This window comes from Pleurodeles waltl, chromosome 9 (assembly GCF_031143425.1).
Source record: "Pleurodeles waltl isolate 20211129_DDA chromosome 9, aPleWal1.hap1.20221129, whole genome shotgun sequence".
NCBI classification, from domain to species: domain Eukaryota; kingdom Metazoa; phylum Chordata; class Amphibia; order Caudata; family Salamandridae; genus Pleurodeles; species Pleurodeles waltl.
Genome location: NC_090448.1, coordinates 77,362,926 through 77,383,130, shown reverse-complemented (window position 1 = coordinate 77,383,130; position 20,205 = coordinate 77,362,926). Strand labels below are relative to the sequence as shown.

Here is a 20,205-nt window from a genome sequence, read left to right as displayed (position 1 = left end):
AAAAGTAGAATCTAACAGTGTGTGGCAAAGGAACAGTTAAGTACTCAATGAAAATTATGAATTCCGTTTTTTTCATGAATTTATAAGATTTTGTTTTGGTAAATTTAGATTATTTCTCCAAAATGAAAACTCAGAATTTTATTTGAAATGCGCATGTTTTCTGTAACTGACAAACCGAAGTCTGGGAACTAAATTTACTGCATTACAAATATATACTTTAACATGATATTTTGGTGATAATCAGTTCTGCTGCAGTGGCGGCCGGTAATTGGATTGGGGCAGGAGCAGGCAGGGGGGAGAACACACACACACACAGATCTATAGGGACACTCACTAACACCCACATGCATTTACATTCAAACATACACCTACCATTCATAAGTACGCACATGTGCACACGCCCATTTAAAGCATGCACTCACAAATACACATACTTTGCATACATAGACACATGCATGCACACACTAAATATTACAAAAAGAGAAACTTGCAGCTGCAGCGATGATCTCAGGTGGTGGATGGCAAACCTCCAAGGATTCTGGAGGTTTGAAACTGCTGTCTCCTCTCATTGGCTGACCTTGTTATGGGTCAGCCAATGGGAGGTGGCACAAGCCTCTTAGTTGTCACAGAGTGGGATGGGTCAGTGAGACTGCTGACCCTACTTCACTAAGTGATGAGCAACACAGACGGATTCTCGTCTCTGGGCACATCGGGGCTTAAAAATGAAAAGCCCAGGTCTGAAGCTATTAGCAATGCTTCCCTTCATCACAAGGGGGAGGACCTCAAGAGGATTTGCCATGTTGAGGAGGTCACACTCAGAGGACAGTGAAACGTCAGTCCAGGAAAGTTCTGCTCAAGTAGCCAGGTGCCTGCACATTTAGTGCATGTATAGCGCTTGGCGGCCTGACCTCAACATAATGAGTGTCTGTCAGAAGGTGCAGGGGCGGGCCCCTCAGTCACTAAGGATGGGTTGCTGCTGCTCTGCTGTCTGTTATCCTTTGCACGTATTGCTTGTATAGCTAGTCAAAAGTCATAACCTGCAACGTCTCTGTTACCTAATTGATAGTACTACTGTGTGAGCCAATGAAAACAAGTCTACTGCCATCTTTCGACTTTCCTGTCAGCTCCTCAACTACCTCGCGCCCACTAACCAATCTCTCCCAGCAATTCCACAGCTTCTTGACTGTCTCACACTTTGAAGTCAACTTCTTTCTTTTAGGATATTTGTGGCCTCGGATTAATAGCTATTTTAGCCCCTTAGTAATTAGCTGTTAATCTTGTGTGGTATCTGTTCCTTTCTAAACACGATGCTGCACATACACTCAAGAACTACTTCATGCGTAAATGCAGATTAATTCCTGTGTACATGTGTAAGGTTGGTGCATTTTCTTCAGTAAAATGATTCCTTAAAACTCGTGAAAGATTACCGATTTGTTTTTTAAGCACTTTAAAAAACATGTTACTGTTGCACAGTTAAATGGCTTTCAGTTTACAAAGAAATGAACTGCTGATTTGGCCTTGAATTGGCCTTGAAGGGATTTGAAAAGTATCCCTGAATTTGCAGTTCTACCTTGATAGAAGACTAGTCTTTGGAATAGGTTATCCTGTGTACTAAACACAGTGCCTAGAAGGGACAATGTCTTGCTACCAATAGGAAGTAAAATGGATCATGTGTATGATGTGGCCCAGTTAGCAAAGTGTAGGATTTGTCTTGCTGCCTCACACTGGAACATTCAGAGCAGTAGGGGTGAGGCCCTTTGTAGTCTACATAGTTTAGGTGAGGCACGACATGGAGAAAGAAGGCTGGAACCTCTACTGAAATGTAAATGAAAGTTGCATAAAGAGTTTGAATGAGGAATAATTTCATGTGATCGTGTTCACTTGGAGAACAAGTAAAAAACTGGAGTCTTTGATAACACTGTGGGCCCAATACACAAAGGTAAACTTAGACCTGAAGTCTAAGTTGACCTTTGTGAATCAGGCCCTTGACCGTTAGTTTAAGTTTAGACCTGATGTCTAAGTTTAAACCTGAAGTCTAACTTTAGATTTGAAGTCCAAGGGCCCAATTCACAAATGTAAACTTGGACTTCAGGTCAGCTTAAGAGTTGAAGTCTAAGGGCCCAATTCACAAAGGTAAACCTAGACCTGCAGTCTAAGTTTACCTTTGTAAGTCAGGCCCCTAGACTTCATGTCCATGATTATCTTTGTGAATTGGGTCCCTAATGTATTACTTCATTACTTCACTTGATCTTCCTGGTGTTGGGCCAAGCCACTGAAGCGATAAGATTGTGTGCTGGTTGTTCTTCTAATCTCAGCAGGTAAGGATCTCTGCTTAGGATCTAGATTTAAGGTGATTCTATGCATCCATAAATCCACACTGAGTCAGTGATCTAAACCTGAGTTGTCTATTTCAATGGGAAGTTTCATATGGGATATATTGAATCTGGAGAGAAGGTCTTAAAACATAGGGTCATCTGTCTAATGGTAGAGTTGTTGAGAAGGGTATTTGGTAGCTTTGTGATAACTTGCTGAGAGTGGGTTGTTCTTGAAGACCAGAGTGGGCAGATGTGTAATGGCTCACCTCTTCCATGGGTCTTGAAGTCCAATGAATTTTGTCTCAATTGTCTTTGACTATCCGTTGTGCTATGGAGTCTTAAGTCAATTGTGCATGGACACCCTGAAGGAAATGATTCAGTCACAGCCTTTAGGAAACCATTTGTAGATCTGTTCACTTGTGTCATGTATTAGTCTGAGGGTTCATTGTCAAAAAGAAGAGTAAGATCCTTTGTAGATGATCTTGTACTTTGCTACTGCCCTACGGGTTGTTCTCAGGATACACATGAACACGAAGGCGGCAAGTTGGTAGTAGCCCCAAATGATGGAAGGTTTCTCTCTTTGCTAATGCACTAGGGGTTGTTCTCAGGGTACACGTGGACATGAAGGAGGCAACTTGGTAGTAGCCCCAATTGAGGGAAGGCTTCTCTCTTAGTGGGATGAGTCCAGGAACACAGAAGATTGAATTCAGGTTATAGCCAGCTGAATGTGTATGTTCAGAGATGATTAGGAAGAAGCTAGGGTCTCTAGGTTCCATGTGAGGGTTCTTGATTGAGGATTTTCAGGCGGTTGAGCCAGATATTCAGGTCACTAAGGGTGCAGAGATTGTCATGGCAATGTCCACAATGGCATACAGGAAATCATCTGCAAATACTCTGTTGTTCAGAAGATGTCTGTATATCTGCAGGTGTGATCGAAAGATGGTAGGGGAGTGGTAATTAAGGAATTACTGCCATTCAGTTGTGACAAAGACATTGTGGTCTGTGAGGACTGACTGCTTCTCTGGTCTCTCAAGATGATTCGGAGAATGGATTCCAGGGAAATTGCCTCATGGATGATTTGTGATTTGGTGTCTCATAAAATAAAGGAAGGGTAGCCAATCTGTTATTTTCAGTGAAAATGCATTTGTGACAAGGGAACATTGTAATGATGACTCCAATGTGATTCTGTGTTGGGCAGATATTACAAAAATGAGAAAGAACAATAAATCTTCACACCAGTTAATAAGAAACATACATGGTCTCCTGGGCAAAAAACATCTTGGATACAACTTCTTAAAGGTATGCAGAGGTTTGTAAAAAATAATTTTGGTCACTTACTGGTTAAATGGGCATTATATGCATAACAGTACACTAGTGTGCCCTAATATTCCTTATGATAAGTGCTAAACCACCTGTAAAGAAGTGTTTACATTCTGGTTTCAATCTACATGTAATACAGTGTTCTGTTTACCACAACTGTCACCGTGAATCGTTTCACTGGGAAATATCATAGTAAAAAAAAAAAAAAAACTTGTGTGGTGTAATAGAAAATCACACATAATAACCTGCATTTTTCAGCTAGAACCCTACTTTCATTTTTAAGATTGTTATGTCAAGACTCCCAAATTAGATACTTCTGGGTATGACACTGTTTGTCAGTGAGAGAGAAAGAAGATTAAGAGAAGAAACGAGCGTGAGAAAGAGAGGGAGGGAGGGAGTGGGAAGACCATCCAATTCTTAAATTGCTGCTAAACTCTGACAAAGTCAGACTAACCCCATCTCTGTGAGGACCATCGGCCTACAGAGACTGATCTCCATATGGTCTTTAGGAAATTGTAAACATGTGTCAAAAAACGAAAAAGTAATATATTTGCTTTGGTCCACAGTATAACCTCTATCAGTATCAATGCATGCATAGATTTAGAATAGTAAAAGCACACATTACAGTCAATGACTGGTCCTTAAGGTTTCCCAGAGAGACAGAGACAGAGACAAAGAGAGAGAGAGAGACAAAGAGAGACAGAGAGAGAGAGAGACAGTGAAAGAGAGTGAACTAGAGAGAGATAGAGAGACAGAGATAGAGAGACAGACAGACAGGAAGAGAGACAGTGAAAGAGAGCCCGAGAGAGAGAGAGAGAAAGAGAGAGAGAGAGAGAGAGAGAGAGAGAGAGAGAGAGAGAGAGAGAGAGAGAGAGGGACAGAGAGGGAGAGTGTGTGTGTGTAGAAAATTGTATTGGTGCCATTTATCATGCACCTGTTGCTTGTATTAGGCAATCTTGCGCTGCTTCAGCTGCGCTTCTGCTGCATTAGTAAAGATTATTTAAAAACTTTTTTACAATACAAAACAAAGTGCTGGCTTTGCCAATGACTCTAGAGAATAAATATATCAAATCGATCGCTTACTTGGGAAAGAGACAAGATGCGAGGAAAGTTGTGGCATCCTGTATGAACTAAGATGCACCAGTCTCGCAACAAACTATTAGATCAATGGCTCCAACCTGTGCTTCATGTTTTACTCTATCCCAGCATGTGCCGAAATAGGAAAGGGACAAGTGCTAGCAGAATGTTTAAAAACTGGATGAACTCATATGAATAGGTGGTTTTTGAAATATAAAGCAGGACACGTTGCTAAAAAGTGAAAACGTGGGGTAAGCTCGACTATCGTAACATACCCTGTGGGCCAAAATGTATGGTGCGCAAGTCTTCCCCTTTTTCCATATTTTACGTATAAAGCTGATGTACACTGGGTCACCTTGTGACAGCAGATGCAGAAGATCCCCACCCCAGCCCAGTAAGTGGGCCATGCTTACCATGTGACCTTCACCTCGATGTAGCACAGCAGCTGCCTCTTTCCTTTGCAGACAGTACAGGTTGTGCGGCCTCGGCCATTGCAAGTAGGACAACTGCAAAAAAGTAAAACAGAGAAGCTCCTTTAAGTGCAGGACTCCACGTCATCTCACCTCTTCTAACCTCAGTGACATAAGCACTCATTCCAAACTTTTCTTCGTATCTCCAAACCCTATTTATGCTCGTCCTCAAAGTTCAATCACTTCAAGGAGGTCCCAAATGGCCACTTTACCATGAACGGTGTTGCCCCGTCACAGTTAAATGCAATTAGTTGGAAAGCCCCCTTGACTGCCCTATTAAACCTCCTGAGTCCTTCCATCATTTCAACGGGGAGTTTATACAGTGTAGTCTCAGTGCTTAATTGGAGCTAGTGGTTTCCGGTGTGGGGGACCAGCACTTATTTTTCTGCCTCAAGCAAAAAAGAGACAAATATGGGAAGGACGGAGAAAGGGAAAGGGGAAAGGGAAAAACGAAAAAGCGTCACAAAGAAAGAAAACAGAAAGCTGCAAGGGTGAGCTGAAGGGGCACAGAGTGGCTGTAAATGGATTAAAGAGGCTCGAGATGGCTTCAGGATTACGCTGCCTCAGTGCTCGCACATTTAATTGCAGTAGCTGCGTGTTTCAGAGGAGACATTTGGGCACCGGCAAGTTTTTTTATACAAATTAAGCGCTGCTACATTCTAATATATAAACCAATGCAGTTTAACCCCTTAGCTGCTGGGCCTTTCCCCCCCCCAGTGCTGAGCCCTTTTTTGGCTATTTGGGGTAGTTCGCGCTTAGGGCTTCATAACTTTTTGTCCACATAAGCTAACCACGCCAAATTTGCGTCCTTTTTTTCCAACATCCTAGGGATTCTAATGGTACCCAGAGTTGGTGGTTTCCCCTGGAGGAGACCAAGAAAATAGCCAAAATACAGTGAAAATTTTGTTTTTTCCAAAAAAATGGGAAAAAAGGGCTGCCGAAGAAGGCTTGTGGTTTTTTTCCTGAAAATGCCATCAACCAAGGGTTTCTGGTGCTGAAATCACTATCTTCCCACCTTTCAGGAACGGGCAGACTTGAATCAGAAAAACGAATTTTTCAACACAAATTTGGCATTTTACTGGGACATACCCCATTTCTACTATATTTGGTGCTTTCAGCCTCCTTCCAGTTAGTGACAGGAATGGGTGTGAAACCAATGCTGGATCCCGGAATGCTAAACATTTCTGAAAACTAGACAAAATTCTGAATTCAGCAAGGGGTCATTTGTGTAGATCCTACAAGGTTTTCCTACAGAAAATAACAGCTGAAATAAAAAAATATTGAAATTGAGCTGAAAACAACAGCCATTTTTCTTTATGTTTTACTCTGTAACTTTTTCCTGCGATGTCAGATTTCTGAAAGCAATATACCGTTTTGTCTGCTGGACTCTTCTGGTTGCGGGGATATAAAGGGCTTGTAGGTTCATCAAGAACCCTAGGTACCCAGAGCCAATAAATAAGCTGCACCCTGCAGTTGGTTTTCATTCTATACTGGGTATACAGCAATTCATTTGCTGAAATATGAAGAGTGAAAAAGAGGTATCAAGAAAACCTTTGCATTTCCAAAATGGGATCAAGATAAGGTTTTGAGGAGCAGTGGTTATTTGCACATCGCTGAATTCCGAGGTGCCCATACTAGCATGTGAATTGCAGGGCATTTCTCAAATAGACGTCTTTTTTACACACTCTCTTATATTTGGAAGGAAAAAATGTAGAGAAAGATAAGGGGCAATAACACTTGTTTTGCTATTCTGTGTTCCCCCAAGTCTCCCGATAAAAATGATACCTCACTTGTGTGGGTAGGCCTAGTGCCCGCGACAGGAAATGCCCCAAAACTCAACATGGACACATCCTATTTTTTTTATAGAAAACACAGCTGTTTTTTCCAAAGTGCCTACCTGTAGATTTTGGCCTCTAGCTCAGCCGGCACATAGGGAAACCTACCAAACCTGTGCATTTCTGAAAACTAGAGACCTAGGGGAATCCAAGGAGGGGTGACTTGCGGGGCTCGGACCAGGTTCTGTTACCCAGAATCCTTTGCAAACCTCAAAAAGTGGCTAAAAAAACAAGTTTTCCTCACATTTCGGTGACAGAAAGTTCTGGAATCTGAGAGGAGCCACAAATTTCCTTCCACCCGGCGTTCCCCCAAGTCTCCCGATAAAAATGATACCTCACTTGTGTGGGTAGGCCTAGCGCCCGCGACAGGAAACGCCCCAAAGCGCAACGTGGACACATCAAAATTTTTGGAAGAAAACAGAGGTGTTTTTTGAGAAGTGCCTACCTGTAGATTTTGGCCTCTAGCTCAGCCGGCACCTAGGGAAACCTACCAAACCTGTGCATTTCTGAAAACTAGAGACCTAGGGCAATCCAAGGAGGGGTGACTCGCGGGGCTCGGACCAGGTTCTGTTACCCAGAATCCTTTGCAAACCTCAAAAAGTGGCTAAAAAAACAAGTTTTCCTCACATTTCGGTGACAGAAAGTTCTGGAATCTGAGAGGAGCCACAAATTTCCTTCCACCCGGCGTTCCCCCAAGTCTCCCGATAAAAATGATACCTCACTTGTGTGGGTAGGCCTAGCGCCCGCGACAGGAAACGCCCCAAAGCGCAACGTGGACACATCAAAATTTTTGGAAGAAAACAGAGGTGTTTTTTGAGAAGTGCCTACCTGTAGATTTTGGCCTCTAGCTCAGCCGGCACCTAGGGAAACCTACCAAACCTGTGCATTTCTGAAAACTAGAGACCTAGGGCAATCCAAGGAGGGGTGACTCGCGGGGCTCGGACCAGGTTCTGTTACCCAGAATCCTTTGCAAACCTCAAAAAGTGGCTAAAAAAACAAGTTTTCCTCACATTTCGGTGACAGAAAGTTCTGGAATCTGAGAGGAGCCACAAATTTCCTTCCACCCGGCGTTCCCCCAAGTCTCCCGATAAAAATGATAACTCACTTGTGTGGGTAGGCCTAGCGCCCGCGACAGGAAACGCCCCAAAGCGCAACGTGGACACATCAAAATTTTTGGAAGAAAACAGAGGTGTTTTTTGAGAAGTGCCTACCTGTAGATTTTGGCCTCTAGCTCAGCCGGCACCTAGGGAAACCTACCAAACCTGTGCATTTCTGAAAACTAGAGACCTAGGGCAATACAAGGAGGGGTGACTCGCGGGGCTCGGACCAGGTTCTGTTACCCAGAATCCTTTGCAAACCTCAAAAAGTGGCTAAAAAAACAAGTTTTCCTCAGATTTCGGTGACAGAAAGTTCTGGAATCTGAGAGGAGCCACAAATTTCCTTCCACCCGGCGTTCCCCCAAGTCTCCCGATAAAAATTATACCTCACTTGTGTGGGTAGGCCTAGCGCCCGCGACAGGAAACGCCCCAAAGCGCAACGTGGACACATCAAAATTTTTGGAAGAAAACAGAGGTGTTTTTTGAGAAGTGCCTACCTGTAGATTTTGGCCTCTAGCTCAGCCGGCACCTAGGGAAACCTACCAAACCTGTGCATTTCTGAAAACTAGAGACCTAGGGCAATACAAGGAGGGGTGACTCGCGGGGCTCGGACCAGGTTCTGTTACCCACAATCCTTTGCAAACCTCAAAAAGTGGCTAAAAAAACAAGTTTTCCTCACATTTCGGTGACAGAAAGTTCTGGAATCTGAGAGGAGCCACAAATTTTCTTCCACCCGGCGTTCCCCCAAGTCTCCCGATAAAAATGATACCTCACTTGTGTGGGTAGGCCTAGCGCCCGCGACAGGAAACGCCCCAAAGCGCAACGTGGACACATCCAAATTTTTGGAAGAAAACAGAGGTGTTTTTTGAGAAGTGCCTACCTGTAGATTTTGGCCTCTAACTCAGCCGGCACATAGGGAAACCTACCAAACCTGTGCATTTCTGAAAACTAGAGACCTAGGGGAATCCAAGGAGGGGTGACTTGCGGGGCTCGGACCAGGTTCTGTTACCCAGAATCCTTTGCAAACCTCAAAAAGTGGCCAAAAAAACAAGTTTTCCTCACATTTCGGTGACAGAAAGTTCTGGAATCTGAGAGGAGCCACAAATTTCCTTCCACCCGGCGTTCCCCTAAGTCTCCCGATAAAAATGATACCTCACTTGTGTGGGTAGGCCTAGCGCCCGCGACAGGAAATGCCCCAAAACAGAACGTGGACACATCACATTTTTTCATAGAAAACAGTGCCTACCTGTGGATTTTGGCCTCTAGCTCAGCCGGCACCTGGGGAAACCTAGCAAACCAGCACATTTTTGTAAACTAGAAACCCAGGGGAATCCAAGATGAGGTGACTTGTGGGGCTCGGACCAGGTTCTGTTACCCAGAATCCTTTGCAAACCTCAAAATGTGGCTAAAATACCACGTTTTCCACACATTTCGGTGACAGAAAGTTCTGGAATCTGAGGGGAGCCACAAATTTCCTTCCACCCAGCGTTCCCCCAAGTCTCCCGATAAATATGATACCTCACTTGTGTGGTTAGGCCTGGTGCCTGCGACAGGAATAGATCACACAACGGTCAATGTTGGTCCTTACGTGAGGCAGCTGTTGACCCTGGGGTGATCCATTCCTGACACAGGCACTAGGTGTAGGCACTCAAGTGGGGTAGTGTTTTTATCAGGACAGGTGAGGAGTCACTGGGTGGTAGGAATGTTGTGGATCCCAGCATATTCCTGTAGTTTGTGTGACAGAAATGCGAGAAAAATATAGTTTTTTCTCAACATTTCAGCTTTGCAGGGTATTCTGGGTAAGAAAACTTTGGGGAATCCACACAAGTCACACCTCTGTGGACTCCCCCGAATGTCTAGTTTCCAGAAATGTTTGGGTTTAGTGTGTTTCTCTATATGGCCGCCGAATCCAGGACCAAAAACACAGGTGCCTGCCTTACAAAACCAGTTTGTTTTGCCATAGACAATTTTGATGTCTCCACAATATGATTTGGGTGGTGGAATTTGGGGCTGAACTAAATTGGTGAGCTCCCAAGAGAGCACTCTCTCTCTGCTTGCCGCCGCATTCACCTGCTCTCTGGGTTGGCCTAACCCACTATTACCCAGTTGCACGAACAGCTTGCGAAGGGACAGCAGGACTGTCCTCATCACCTCCCTCATAATGTACTGGAAGAGGAGTTTTCGAATGGGACTCCTCTGACTGAAAAATCACTCCCAGAGTCTGCGCCATTGTCCTATCCCTCAGATGCTGTCTCAGTATCTGATGTCTCAGTCTCTGATCCTATGTCAGAGCGGTCCTCTATAACCCGAGTGCAGGCAGCAGTCATCCATCAAGATGCCATCTCTGCTATTGGCTAAACTGTTGCTCTAAAACACTAGCCTACGTAGACAGTCACAAAATCGATGGTGTGTGTGAGATACGTGCAACAGTAGAGGCCACCTTACCTGCGCTTCTTCCCTCAATCAGCACGTACTTTCAAGACACTCAAAAAACACCTTGTCACATACCATTCGTCACAGTCTTTAGCACCTCCTGCGCCCAGTCCAACAATCATTATTGGTGCTCCCACTCCCTCCTCCTCGGATTCCCTCATTACCACCCAGCAAAAGTGCCCTTCATCTCTCCATAGACTTTACTAATGTACTCAGCTATTTACATAAAATACAGATGTGCTCTTTGCAGTAGGCATATAAACCTTCTGCGCTTCTTTATGGCACTAAAACTGCCACTAGACAAGTCGGACCCTTTTCCCCCCAGGGAAACCACACACATATTGACAAAAGTGATGTATATATGACAGCCAACCACCTGAAACTCAACTCAAGCAAAACCGAAATAATCCTCTTTGGCCCTCACCAAAAAAACCTGGGACCCCCCATGGTGGCCCACCACGCTAGGCCCTGCACCCACCCCCGCCAACTACGCACGCAACCTCAGCATCATCCTAGACTCCTCCCTCTCTATGACCCAACAAATCAACGCTCTTACCTCCTCATGCTTCAACAAACTCCGTATACTGAAAAACATTAAAATGGATCCCCACAGAGACCAGAAAAACTGTCACTCACGCACTCATCAGCAGCAGGCTTGATTACAGAAACGCCCTCTACGCCGGCACCACTCTAAAACTCAAGTGCAAACTACACGCATCCAGAACTCAGCAGCACGACTCATCCTCGACCTCCACCGACACGAACACATCTCTCCACACCTCAAATCCCTCCACTGGCTCCCCATTGACAAAAGGATCACCTTCAAGATCCTCATCCTCACACACAAATCACTCCACAACACAGGCCCTGCCTACCTCAACGAGAGTCACCTTCCACACCCCCACACGAAACGTCCGTTCAGCTGACCTCTCTCTCGCCTCTGACCCCCGCATCAAACACACCACCACCGGGGGCAGATCCTTCTCCTACATTGCACCCAAAACATGGAACGCACTCACAACCCACATTCGCAAGACCCAAAACCTACTTCTTTTCAGGAAGGGCCTCAAAACCTGGCTTTTTGAACAGTGAACCTCCTAGCCCCTTTCCCTCCCCCCCGTTCCCCCCCCCAGCGCCTTGAGACCCTCACAGGTGAGTAGCGCGCTTTATAAATCTCTTTGATACAGATCTACCTATATATATATATATATAAATATATATCTACATAGATATATCTATAGATATATCCATGTACCTAGATATATCTATCTACATAGATATATATATATAGATATATACATATATTTTTTTTTAGTTGTTGTATGGTTTCCTTGGGGGCCAAAATGGCCCCCAGGGAAACCCTACAACATCTAAAAAAAAAATTGCCCCCACAGGGGGTCACCCTGCCCACGGGCGACCCCCTGTCATTTCATTTATTTTTTAAATTTTTTTTTTTTTTGAAAAAAAAAAAAAATCCCCTGGGGGGGGGGGGGGCGCGATCGCGCCCCCCCCCTCCCCAGGGGGCACCTACCTTTTTATTTTTTTAGGAAAATTATCCGGGGGGGGGGGGGCGGCCCGTTTTCCGGGGGGGGCTGCCCCCCAAAAGTGAAATCCCTGGTGTCTAGTGGGGTTTCCTGGCCCCCGATCGCAGCTGTGCCAGGAAACCGTTTCAGAAGGCCTCATAAGAAAGGGGAGACTCTCCCCTTTCTTACGAGGCCTTCTGAAACTGTTTCTGGCCCCCGATCGCAGCACAGCTGCGATCGGGGGCCAGAAACAGTTTCAGAAGGCCTCGTAAGAAAGGGGAGAGTCTCCCCTTTCTTACGAGGCCTTTTCAAAATGTTTCCTGACCCCCCCGATCGCAGCTGTGCTGCGATCGGGGGAGCCAGGAAACCTGAAAGTGTTTCCTGGCCCCCGATCGCAGCACAGCTGCGATCGGGGGCCAGGAAACACTTTCAGGAAGGCCTCGTAAGAAAGGGGAGACTCTCCCCTTTCTTACGAGGCCTTCCCGAACGTGAAAAAGGCCGTTTTCCCCATGAAAGCAGGAAGCGGCCGCAAGGCTGCTTCCTGCTTTCATGGGGAAAACACCTTTGCAACGTCAGCGCGCCTCGCGGCGCGCTGACGTCACAAAGGGGCGGGTGGGGGGCGGGGGGAGACACGGTAGCTTCCGTGTCTCCCGGGGGGGGAAAAAAAATACAAAATAAATCCTCGGGTGCAACGCACCCGAGGATTTATTAATGCCCTTCCTGGTGTCGGCCACTGGTCGTGACCCGCACCAGGGAGGGTGTGTGGGCGTCGGCCAGTGGCCGACGCCCGCATTTAAGAGGTTAAGGTCTGATTTCTTTCTGTTTGATAAACATCTTTTTTTTTTTTTACTTCTTATACTGATGATCACACGTTATATGTTCAAACAAGATTGTAATCCATTTGTTAATATCACCAATTTCTGTTAATTTAACCAATTTCTTTTAACCTCTACTGTACCTATTTCAGAGTTTTAAGTTCTGCAACATGTTACTTCCTGGCCCTTTCAAATTCCTAAGCCTGTACTACTATGCGCCTAAGCCTGTACTATGCCAAGGAGCATAGTACAGGCTGAAGAAAAAAATGGCTGTAGAAGATTATACTCCAAACAAATGTGAATCATGACCCCGTGTCAGATATTCCTCAGCCACATCGCTTGATGTTGCAGGGCCTGGGGAACAAGTCCGTATGAAAAGGTTAGTTTCCAGAAATCCCTGGCAGAAAAGAACCATCTTTTCTAGTTCTGGGCTTACCTGTTCCACAGGCGGGGACCACGAATATGCAGCTCTCTTCTTCGGTGTTTGTACTGCTTAAAAATTAATTAATGGATTATTTAAACTGATAGTGTGGGTGGAGTGCCCTTTTCTGAAGGTAGCCAGCATCATTGTTTTACAAGCGTGAATCTACCCAGATGGAGAATGCAAGGTTTGGACAAGGACTGTAAAAGATGCCTCAAAAACTCAAGCAATAGCCTCTAGAAGGTGGAGGTGATAAGTGTAAAGACGTAGGGCACTAGACGTCATCTTTAACCAATAGATCAAATACATTTAACAGTGCAAGAGAATAAACTGACTAGCACTTACTAGTGCATAGTATATTCCTAGGACTTGTCAGATGAGCAGTTTGAGCGCAGCAACCGATTAGGCAGTTTCCAAAATTGGGATAAGTAGTGATGTGAAAGCATTGTCGCCGTATTGGACAACTGACTTGGAATAAAACTGTACTGACAGAAGTGGGATTTTTTCAATACAGACGTGGGATTGGTTAGTACTACAATAATTAATCATGTTCATTGATACATGATTCATTATTGTAGTGAGATTGCCTGGTCTTTGTTTAGCAATAACCACTGCAAACAGGTTAGCCGGTTGTAAGCATTGTCCTGTTTTTGCTACTTCACTAAGCAATGCTGTAGGACATTAAATATATAACGTGAAGGGCCACGCTTAAAGAAATCAACCACTAATGTGAGATCTTTCTGGGAGAATAACCCGAGGATTTGAAATTCCATTCCAACCAATGTCAGACATGCACCCTCCTGCCAATCTTCAGCAAGCAATAGGATCAACTTTGACAAGGTCCAGGCAACTATGGCAAATGTTTAGAAAGGAATGAAAACATTGCTTTCTAACCTTTCAAGATTGACACCGAATTCCATGATGCAATGTGCGTAGCGTCATTACAAGGTTTGGTGCGATGTGACCATGCAACACATGTTGCGTCACTCAAATTGGTGGCCAACTTGAAACTATAGAAACCAAAGTTTTCATTGTTTTCCATACTTCTAACTCAGCCACTCACGGAGCTTTGGGAAGGATGGGAACAAGGGACATCCAGAGCATCATGAAAACTGACATCTGCTCCACTGTATATAAACAAGGGAAATAAAAAGTATAGTCTAGGATATTAAAGTAGAGGGCGCACACGTGCTCTGCAAACAAAAACATGCACTCCCATGAAGTGCTAAACCAATAAAAAAAAAGTAGTTACATGATGTTAGAAATGGGGTCTTTGGTTGGCAGTCAGATTACCCCCTGTCCAAGCAAGGACCCTCACTCTAGTCAGGGTAAAAGAGAATCATCCTCAGCTAACCCCCGCTCACCTGCTTGATAGCTTGGCATGAGCAGCAGGCTTAACTTCAGAGTGCTAAGTGTAAAGTATTTGTACCAACACACAGAGTAACTTAATGAAAACACTACAAAATGACACAACACAGGTTTAGAAAAATAGAAAATATTTATCTAAACAAAGACCAAAATGACAAAAATCCACAATACACAAGTCACGTTATCACTAAGAATTCAAAAAGAGTCTTCATGTAATTTTAAACACAACACTAATGCTGTTAGCGTGAAAATTTACCTTGGGTGCGTAAAAAATAACACCACACGGGCGAGTGTGCGTCAAAAAGGGCTTGCGATGCGTCGATTTCACTGACGAGCGAGACCTTGTGCCGTTTCTCCTTTATTCGGGTCGGCATGTGTCGCTTCTTCTCTCTGCAGGAGAACCACGCGTCAATCCAGTCAGCACACTCGGGTCTGGGTGGACCTTGCGTTGTTTTTACACACCCAGCGGTGTTCGCGTCAGAAATTCAGCCGCACAATGGTCCGAAAATCACGCAGCGCGGGTTGCGATCTCACCAGCCTCCGTCAGAGATGCTGCGTGTCGTTTCCCCAGCTCCGGGCATCGATCTTCCAGTCGCGTTGCAGGCGAGCATCGATTTTTAGCTGCGAAGCCGGCGGCGTGTCTAGTTTTCAGCTGCAGATCGGAGTCGCGTCGATCTTTTCCCTGCACAGCGTCAGTGCGTGGATTTCTCACTCTTGGGTTGCCAGCTTCTCTTCTCAGGGTCCCTGGAACTGGATGGGCACCACATGGCAGAGTAGGAGTCTCTCAAGAGGCTCCAGGTGCTGGCAGAGAGAAGTCTTTGCTGTCCTTGAGACTTCAAACAACAGGAGGCAAGCTCTAAATCAAGCCCTTGGAGATATTCACAAGAAGGAAGGCAACACAAAGTCCAGACTTTGTCCTCTAGCACAGGCAGAAGCAGCAACTGCAGGATAGCTCCCACAGGGAGGGCAGCTCTTCTTCTTCAGCTCTTCTCCAGGCAGAGGTTCCTCTTGGTTTCCATAAGTGTTCTAAAGTCTGTGGTTTTGGTTGCCCTTCTTATACCCATTTTGCCCTTTGAAGTAGGCCTACTTCAAAGGAAAGTCTCTCTTGATTGTGAAATCTTGCCTTGCCCAGGCCAGGCCCCAGACACACACCGGGGGTTAGAGACTGCATTGTGTGAGGGCAGGCACAGCTCTTTCAGGTGTGAGTGACCACTGCTCCCCTCCCTCCTAGCACAGATGGCTCATCCGGAAATGCAGACTACACCTCAGCTCCCTTTGTGTCACTGTCTCGTGAGAGGTGCAACCAGCCCAACTGTCAAACTAACCAGACAGGGAGTCTACAAACAGGCAGAGTCCCAGAAATAGTATAAGCAAGAAAATGCTCACTTTCTAAAAGTGGCATTTTCAAACACACAATCTTAAAATCAACTTTACTAAAAGATGTATTTTTAAATTGTGAGCTCAGAGACCCCAAACTCCACATGACTATCCCCTGCCAAAGTTAATCTACACTTTAATCAGAATTAAAGGTAGCCCCTATGTTAACCTATGAGAGGGGCAGGCCTTGCAACAGTGAAAAACAAATTTAGCAATATTTCACTGTCAGGACATATAAAACACATTACTATGGCCTTCATTACAAACTCGGCGGTCGAGGCTGTGGGCGACAGAATACCGCCAGCCGGTATTTCTGGCTCCCTATTTCAACTTTCGGTAACAGTGTTACCGTCCGCTGGCCCAGCGGAAAAGTCACATCAACATTGCTGCCGGCTCGTAATAGAGCCAGCGGCAATGCTGATGTGCAGCGGGCACAATAGCACCCTTCGCGCATTTCACTGCCTGAAATTCAGACAGTGAAATGCGCAATGGGGCTATGCCTGGGGGCCCCTGCACTGCCCATGCCAAGTGCATGGGCAGTGCAGGGGCCTCCAGGGGCACCCCAAGTCCCCCTTACCGCTAGCCTTTCCAAGGCGGTGTTTACTGCTGTGGCCAGGCTGGCAGTCGGGGACTCATAATCCCCAGGGCAGCGGTGCTTGCACCACTGCCCTGGGGATTATGACCGCCAGGCAGAAGCGGTATAGTGGAGGGGCCGACGGTATGGCCGTGGCTATTGCGCCACGGTCATAATAACTGGCGGAACACCGCCAGCCTGTTGGCGGTGTTTACCACCAGCCGCCGGGTTCGTAATGAGGCCCTATATGTCCTACCTTAACCATAAACTGCACCCTGCCCTTGGGGCTACCTAGGGCCTACCTTAGGGGTGTCTTATATGTAAGAAAAGGGAAGATTTAGGCCTGGCAATTGGGTACACTTGCCAATTTACAGTTAAAAACTGCACACACAAACACAGCAGTGGCAGGTCTGAGACATGAGTACAGAGCTACTTATGTGGGTGGTACAACCAGTGCTGCAGGCCCACTAGTAGCATTTAATTTACAGGCCCTGGGCACCTCTAGTGAACTTTACTAGGGACTTACTAGTAAACCAAATATGCCAATCATGGATAGCCAATTATATACACATTCTGTATAGGAGCACTGGCACTTTAGCACTGGTTAGCCGTGGTAAAGTGCCCAGAGTAACTAACACAGCAAAAACAGAGTACAACACACATCAACAACCTGGGAAACAGAGGCAAAAAGTTAAGGGAGACCACGCCAAGGATGAAAAGTCTAACACATGACATCAACACAGCAAGGTTCAGCCGTAGACAACCAACCAAAGCAAGGGTAAATGAGCTATGCTCCAGGGGAGGGACAAACGAAGAACTAAGAGGAAAACAAACAATAAAAATCAGCTATTAATGATAAAGCTGCCTAATCATAAGCAAGGGTAAACTCTGTGGGTTATTGTGGAGCTGTCTGTAGCAAGGCTGCAAAAATGGAAAAGGTGGCAAGAATATGTATGAAATAACACATAAATGTAGACAATAAAGTGCTTACCTTTCATTGCCAATGCCATGGCAGTGTGAACATCTCTCATTTATTCGATTTCCAGATCCACTGCACACCCAGCACACAATCTGTTAAAAAAACATGAATGTGTTAAGCCTAATCATTTCTGATGCTGCAGGAGACTTCTCCTTGCCTCAAAGCTTTTGGATTGGAACTATCTGGCTTTTGATCTGTACAGTTGCATACAAATCTCTTGCCAACCACTAAGGGGGCTGCGAAACCTGCGAAACCTCTACAGCTAGAGTAAATATTTAGAGACCACTTTCATTCAATAGTTTCCAAACTCAGGTTCCTGTTAGCCCTGCTGTGTTGCATCATCCATAATGTGCCCGTTATTAGCCTGCCTGAGGCTTTTACTGGTCAATGCAGGAGCATCAAAGGAGGAGGAATGAACATAAATCACTAGTAGCATAGTAGAAAACACAGTGCAGTAGGAGACATTTCAAGTGTGTCAACTTTCTGCATTTATTTGCAGTTTTATGTAATATGAACCATACCCATGGAGTAGCAGAGTCTCTCACAGATCGTAAATGCTACAACTTACAATGCAACCAATTGTGCATCAATGGACACAATGTTTTGTGCAGGAAGTGCAGATATAAACTCGAAGCCAGAAGGAATTCAAATACACACATCAGTACAATAGTGCTAGAGTGTAACCCGCTGTACGACTGGGTGCACTATAGGTTCTATAAAACATAATCAAAACAGCAAATAGTTCCTGTAACCAGAGCAACACCTCTGGGGTTTGGCATGGGGCCACCAGTGCTCACATTCAGATCAGGTAGGCTTTCACAGATAGAAGTATTGTACCAAGAAGCATTTCTGCTCTATTTTGAATGTTCTGTAGTACGATTTGTCCTGACGGGAGAAGGGATAGAATTCCATAGTCTAACTTTGAACACTGAAAATAATTGCTTTTTTTTATTTTTTCAGGTCCAAAAACAATAAATAAAAAAGCATTCTATTCTTCTTAAACTCAAACTCCTCACAATCAAATGTGTGACCTGTAGTAGTCTCTGCCAAAAAGAGTTTGGTTCATCCAGGAAGGATCCTCCCTCAGCCCCACCCTTTTCAACATCTACATGGTTCCTCTCACCAACATCCTCCGCCCCCACAGCCTCACCATCATTTCATACGCTGACGACACCCAGCTCATCTCCCTCACTAGGAACCCAGCTACCGCCAAGAATAACCTACACGCCGGACTCCTCGTCATCGCCATCGCCAAATGGATGACAGCAAACCACCTCAAATTGAACTCAGAAAAAACAGAGATCATCAACTTCGGTCCCAACAAGACAGCATGGAATGACTCTTGGTTGCCCACCACCCTTGGACCACCCCCAACACCCACGCATGCAATCTTGGCATCATACTGGACTCATCTCTCTCCATGAGTCAGCAAATCAACGCCATATCATCCTCCTGCTTTAACACCCTTCGCATGCTACGCAAGACTTTCAAATGTATTCCTTTAGAAACAAGAAGAACAGTCACCCACGCCCTCATAAGTAGCAGACTGGACTACGGCAACGCCCTCTACGCAGGGGCCACAGCCAAGCTTCAGAGAAAACTCCAGCGAATCCAGAACGCAGCCACACGTCTCATCCTCAACCTCCCTCGTCACAAACACATCTCCACCCACCTCAGATCCCTACACTGGCTGCCCATCAACAAAAGGATCATTTTAAAAATCCTTGTCCATGCTCACAAAGCCCTCCATGACACTGGACCGGCCTACCTTAACGAACGAATCAACTTCCACAAACCAACTCGACAGCTCCGCTCCGCCGACCTCGCCCTCGCTCCTTCTCCCACCTCGCCGCCAAAACCTGGAACTCCCTCCCCACCAACCTACGCAAGACCCAGGACCTCCTAACATTCAGAAAGCACCTCAAAACATGGCTTTTCAGGCAGTAATCCCCCCCTTTCTCTCCCCCCAACCCTATCCCAAGCGCCTTGAGGCCCAACCGGGTGAGTAGTGCGCTTAAGAATTGTATTTGATTGATTGATTGATCCAGATGCTCAAGAAAACTGTTTGTGGTGTTGATATTCATATTGTGCCCCGTAGTTCTCTGTCAACCACTTTTCCACTGTCTGCATAATTTCTGCAGGGAACATAGGATTTTCCAAAAAGGGTGTTGGCTCAGGTATATATTCATTTGCGCAATTGCAGGATTACATTTAATGTTGCACTTCTTTCAGTTTATATCTCATTAAAAAAAAAAACAGTGTGTTGTAATTTAAATGGAAATCTTTTTAGGGCATGGGGAAAAACAATTCTAAAATACACACTTTGATGAATTTGATGATGCATGGGCTCCTTATAATAACGCGAGTGAAAGCAGAAAGCGCTTCCACTTACAACCGCCTTCATGGATAGGGGCAGTCTAGTTTCCCCATTGGAGACCAAAGTGCAGCAAGGACTCACCGGCAGAACTACTTGCTATTTAGCCCACACACTGGGATGAGACCAGTAATATCCGGACACCGGTGTGTATATGTCCTCTAGGTGAATGTGTGAGGGGATGCTTTCATGTAGTGAGTGTGGCACAGCCGATTTTGATAAAAGGA

The 20,205-nt window shown here is 45.4% G+C and overlaps 1 protein-coding gene across 1 annotated transcript in view; it reads right to left on the bottom strand.

The window, feature by feature from the left end:
• The window catches only part of LOC138258980 (protein SSUH2 homolog), a 139,411-nt gene that overhangs the window by 33,772 nt on the left and 85,434 nt on the right, over nt 1-20,205 (bottom strand). The window contains exons 9-10 of the mRNA XM_069206340.1: nt 17,617-17,696; nt 5,126-5,218 (exon numbers count right to left, since the gene is read on the bottom strand). Of these exons, the coding sequence (XP_069062441.1) occupies nt 5,126-5,218; nt 17,617-17,696 (173 nt within the window). The remainder of the gene's footprint in view (nt 1-5,125; nt 5,219-17,616; nt 17,697-20,205) is intronic.